Consider the following 5,250-nt stretch of genomic DNA (forward strand, 5'->3'; position numbering starts at 1 on the left):
GTTAAGTTGGAATGATTTTGCCATTTCAGCTGAAAAGTCTTTTTGAATTTGGATTTTGTCAGTGTGCACATTTTAGGTAGAGAAAGTTGGTAGAGTTTATGGAATAATCTGTTGTTTCTTTTAGTATGACTGAGGATTTAGCTGCAATTCTATCAAGCACTGGCTTATTTTTTTGGGCAGTATTGGAGCTCATTGCTCATCAAATATTGTGCTTTGAATTTATCCTGCATAGTGCAGCTTTGGGTTTGTTGACAAGTAGTTTCCCATTCATGTCAACAAGAAGCCTTCAAAAAATCAATTGCAATGCATCTAAAAACCCATGCCAATACATGTTGCTAAGCATGCAATACTGCCTGCAACTTCAATTGCATGTGTTGTGAATAAGCCCTAAAACAGTGATATTGTTATTTTTGTATGTAGGAAACAGCAATATAAGCCGATACTAGGAAATTTCATTACCAGAGCGTCTAACAGATATTTCAAGCTATCATGTGATTCTAACCCTAGATATCTGCAAGTAATGGAATATCAATTTTGGGTGGAAATGACCTTCAGCTCATATTGGAAAGATGAGCCGGACATTATATCAGCTCCAAAATGGCTGCACACGTAGATTTGTTGTTTCGTTCTCTTTAAGTAACAGGTGCACTAACAACTCCTGTCCATATGTTATTGACATTAGACAATTCCTTTCCTAAGCAATCTAGGCACCAGCAGGGTCCTAAAAGGCCCAGTGGAATGTCCTTCCTCTTCTTTTGATCAGTATATTTCTTTATTTTAGTCATTTAGGAATTCAGGTTGACTTGCAAATTCTTTCCAGTGCCAAACTGTTTTTGTGAATCGTGCTACTTATCTAAAATGACATGAGATGGAGGATGAATAAGATGAAAAAAAAATTACAAAAATAAATAAATAAATTATCCCCATTTTTTTGCCCTCAACTTCACCCTAATGTTACGTCTCACAACCTATGTGAGTGTCAGCCCATGGAATGTTTGAGTTCTGGACGAGAGAGCCTCTCGTTGCATTGTCATTGACGTTTAGAAGCCCTTGATATGGCAGTAGGCTTCCAAGCTCGAGAACAAGATGTAGAGGAGCCAAAGACTAATGAAAAATAGAGAAGTGAGGATCTTGGAGAGACGAGACCCCCCTAGCTCACCGCCTATATGGGGCCTGCGGCGGTACAAGAGGACACTGATGCTGATAAACGCGAAGATAGTAAAGAGTGTGACTGAGAAGGCCAAAGTGCCGGCATCCACCACAAAGTCTTTGCCTTGGATGGCCCAGTAGATCGCAGCAACGGACCAGGCCACTCCGATGCCCAAGAAGACATTCACTGCATTGCTGCCTGTCACATTGCCGATACAAGCATCTGCATACTGGTCCTGTTGTGCAGCCACCTTACTGGCAAATGTGTCTGCAAAAGAGAAATTAAAAAGTGAATTACATTATCTGGATTTCTTCTTGGTGCATAGGTTAAATGGAACTTTAAGTCAGAGAAATACAGGATGTAGTCTGCCATTGTTGACTTTGTTAGTTGTCTGGGTACGTGCCGATTCCATTGTTGACTCTGTTAGTTATCTGGGCACGTGCTGATCCAGTGGTTTCAATTGTTTTTGACTCACTTATCAGGATTAAGTATTCAGATTGAATGGCTGAACTCAATATACTTGCGCTTTTTTTTTAAACCTAACTATGCATCTATGTAAGATCAGGATGTCTGATTACTTCGTTGGCGGCATGCTTCTTCCAGGCCATTGACTTAGAAAGCACAGTGGCAATTGGATCAGCATGGCAGCTAATCAACTAGTATTTATAGAAGGTGAAGATCGCAATGGAAGCCTTGCTCTCAGCACAGGTTGCCTTTAAGCTCACCATAGACATTTAAGAACAGTCTAAGGTGAAGACATGGCCATTACCCAACTGTATATGTTTATATCAATTAGGTAGGAGGGAGGTGCATGCACAGACACTTCTATGGCATCTCAGCTATGTGTTCCTTAACTTCTAAAGAGTCACTTTATCTGTCACTTTTGAAATATCTCTTTTAATCTTAAAGTCTGATCAATTATAGAACTTAATAATACACCTTATTTGCAAAAGAATAAATAATATCAGCTAAACCTGTTTCAATAGAAACAGATGACTCAACCTGACCAAGATTCTGACCTGCAGGACTTGCTTTAGGAAATCCCTTCAGCTTAACTAAACACCTTCTACACCCATCTTCTATGTAGCATGATAAAAAAAAATGAAAGCTATTTGTGGGAGATGAATTACTGTACCTGGGATGGATGTGCCCAGTGCAACAAACACCACGGCGGTGACTGAGTCCTTGAGTCCAACGGTGCAGCCAAAGTGTGAGGCCAGGTCCCCAATGACTGCAGTCAGCATCCCCACAATGCTAATACAGACAAAGAAGCAGGCCCAACCATTCCAGTATTCTGTGGGGGGCACAAAGGCGAAAAGCACTTTCCAGAACACAGTCAGAAAGTGCATGACGTAATCAAAACAAGATGGTAGCTTTTCTTCTCTGCCATCATCATCTTCTTCTTCGTCACCTGCGGGACAGAGAAGCAGGTATAAGCAACCAAATGTGCTGTCAGTCTCCTGTACCCTCCCTCTCTCAATTTTCTTCTGTATTTGTTAATCCAAAATTGTAATGACATGATACAGCCCTTTTACTTTTATCTCACTACAGTGGCCTAAACATGACACAATGCTATGGGTTACTGCACTTTCAAAGATTCGTGTTCTTATAAAATAACGTCTGCTGAAAAAGTTTGGCACAAAGGCACTCCCACAGCTTTCAATAAAGCTCTATTACCTGAGTTGACAATACAGATACAATCAAATAATAAAAGGCAAATTAGGAGAACCATTACATATATACTAACATATAGTGGTAACTGCTTGATGGCATTAAAAATACATATATGGCAGCTATTAGGATCCAGGGCACAGTGTATTAATCATGTAACCATACGTTACCATTTTCAGTATCTCTATATATGTATTATCCCAAGTAGACAAAATACGTGTGAGCACATCTGGTTATACACAGGCAGATCAGTTTCAATGAAGCTGTCAGTAATTGCTTCTCGAGAGGCCACATGAGAATACCACAAATCATACTCTGCTGGGGCCTCTTAATAAATGAGATGTGCCAAAAACTGAAAACACAGCTGTCTCATTGCATATTTTCTATCACAGACACAAGAGGGCAGCAAATAGCTTTGATTCTTCTATGCAGGCATATCATATTGTATAATATTGGGTAGCAGGCATAGTGCACCACCTTGGGTTGACACCATTAGCTACGGAGAGCATTGTTTCACCTGCGCTGACAGTGATGGCTTCCATAAACTGTTCTCTCCAAGAATGGGTACCAATCACCAGGGCCAGGTTTGTTTTCTTTATGAGCTTGTCCACTGTGCTCTGTGGGGAGAAGGCAGGTCAATAAGTAGGGCACTGTATAAACAAAGTAACCTGTATAATTGAAGAAAAGACATGAATCTGTTCATTTCAACACTTTTTTAGAATCAAATTCTGTATATAACAAATTTTAAACAAAAAAGCTGAGCTTCTTTTTTTCACTGGGTGATAGCAATCACGCACAAAGCTTTCTTATGCATATACCTTATTAATACAGAGAAAGGTAGTAGTATATGGTGATGGACTACATATGCTGCACCCATGTAACCTAGCATATGCAGTTGCTCAGTAAGTAGCAGGTTGGAAAAAGCAGCTTGCTTGCACATTGTGAAAGTTCCTTTAACAAAGCAAGGGATTCCTGTGCCAAGACTTCAGCACCAGCATCTATTTCTCCTGAAATCAATGGCCAACGCACAGCAAAGAAGGCAAGAACCGTGCGTGAATGCATAGTGTGAACAGGGACTTAGTGTACGGGCAGCAAATGCCAAGGGGGCTACAAGTGAAGGACTCTGTTCAGAAACAGATGAGGTATCATGAGTTTATTTAGGTCCCCTGATGTACCCATAAAAAAAAACATAAGGACTATGTCAGCCCCCAAGTTCACTAATAAAAACAGTAAAACTTATTATCAAAAATAAAAGAATTATAAAGAATTAAAGAAAATCCCCCACATACACACAACGTCCACACACAGGCTGTTAGGGCTCGCAAGTAAACATAAATGCCTATTGCATTACATATTATGTACTCCCACACGGCAGAGGTAGAAGAATTTCAGAGATCTTTTTAATGTTCTAAAGTTCTAAAGTTTTCTAATGTCTCTCCGATTTACAATCTTTATGTTTGTTAAATGCACACAATTTTCAGCCTACATGTAGTTGTCGCTTGCTTTTGCTTGCTTCATCTTTTATACTTGATTTTAGTGCATTTTAAAAATCAATATATAGTTGTGAACGACATATGCTCATGTACCGCGGGACACAGCATTTCTAATTCTAATTCTACAGGTTCAAGACATACATTATTGTGAATGCAAAACATGGAAAAATTGGCCCAGCAACAAAAAGGTTAAAATAAACTTTGCCGAAAGAAATGAAAATCCGTGGAGACAATAATTCCATATCTGTATGACATCATAATGTCCAAGTGGTCATTGGAGGCCTATAAATTATATAATCAAGACAGCTATGAAGAAGCTGTCTACGTCTGTGTCTGACTTTGCAACCCTTACTGTAACTGTCCTTTGTTGGGGATAAAAAAAAAGTTTATGCAAAAAAAACCCACCAAAAATCCCAGCATATTGGTTTAAAGGAGAACTATGAGGTGAGTGATTTTCACTCATCCTCATAGTTCTAGCCGACCTGTGACAATGAGACTGTCACAGATCGGCTCAGTAGATTGGGAAGTGAGCGAACACATACCGGCCTTCGCTCACTTCTCGATCCTGTCACGGCAGAGAGCCGTGACAGGGGAGGGACTGGATTCCCCCGCTCCAATCCTCCAGCGCTGGCGGAACGGATGGGGGACGGGGCGGGTACAGCTGGCTCTGCCTCCAGATAGGCAGAGCCAGCTGTCACTCACGCAGCAGGGCGGATCCAGACATAATTGTCGGGATCCGTTTCAGCTGCGGCGTCTCAGTATATAGTATGATGTCTATAGATATACAGTATTTATTATATCCAAAAGCTAAACTTCCTATTAATTTGGGATAGAATAATAGAGGGTTAACACCCCTGTCAAGTTTTTTTTCACATCAGTATCATATTGGGGAGATTTCCATTCACTTCCTGTCCTCTAGACTCAAAGGACATCTCT

At 40.3% G+C, this 5,250-nt stretch overlaps 1 protein-coding gene across 6 annotated transcripts in view; it reads right to left on the reverse strand.

The window, feature by feature from the left end:
* Positions 1–838: 838 nt before the first annotated feature.
* The window catches only part of SLC8A2 (solute carrier family 8 member A2), a 96,616-nt gene continuing 92,204 nt past the window's right edge, over positions 839–5,250 (reverse strand). For all 6 annotated transcript variants that reach the window (XM_018556013.1, XM_018556010.1, XM_018556009.1 and 3 more), the window contains 2 exons: positions 2,286–2,561; positions 839–1,417 (listed from right to left, as the gene is read on the reverse strand). In XM_018556013.1, the coding sequence (XP_018411515.1) occupies positions 1,041–1,417; positions 2,286–2,561 (653 nt within the window). In that variant the 3' untranslated portion in view covers positions 839–1,040. The remainder of the gene's footprint in view (positions 1,418–2,285; positions 2,562–5,250) is intronic.

This window comes from Nanorana parkeri, unplaced genomic scaffold (genome assembly GCF_000935625.1).
Source record: "Nanorana parkeri isolate BGI_ZX_2015 unplaced genomic scaffold, ASM93562v1 scaffold221, whole genome shotgun sequence".
Taxonomy (NCBI): Eukaryota; Metazoa; Chordata; class Amphibia; order Anura; family Dicroglossidae; genus Nanorana; species Nanorana parkeri.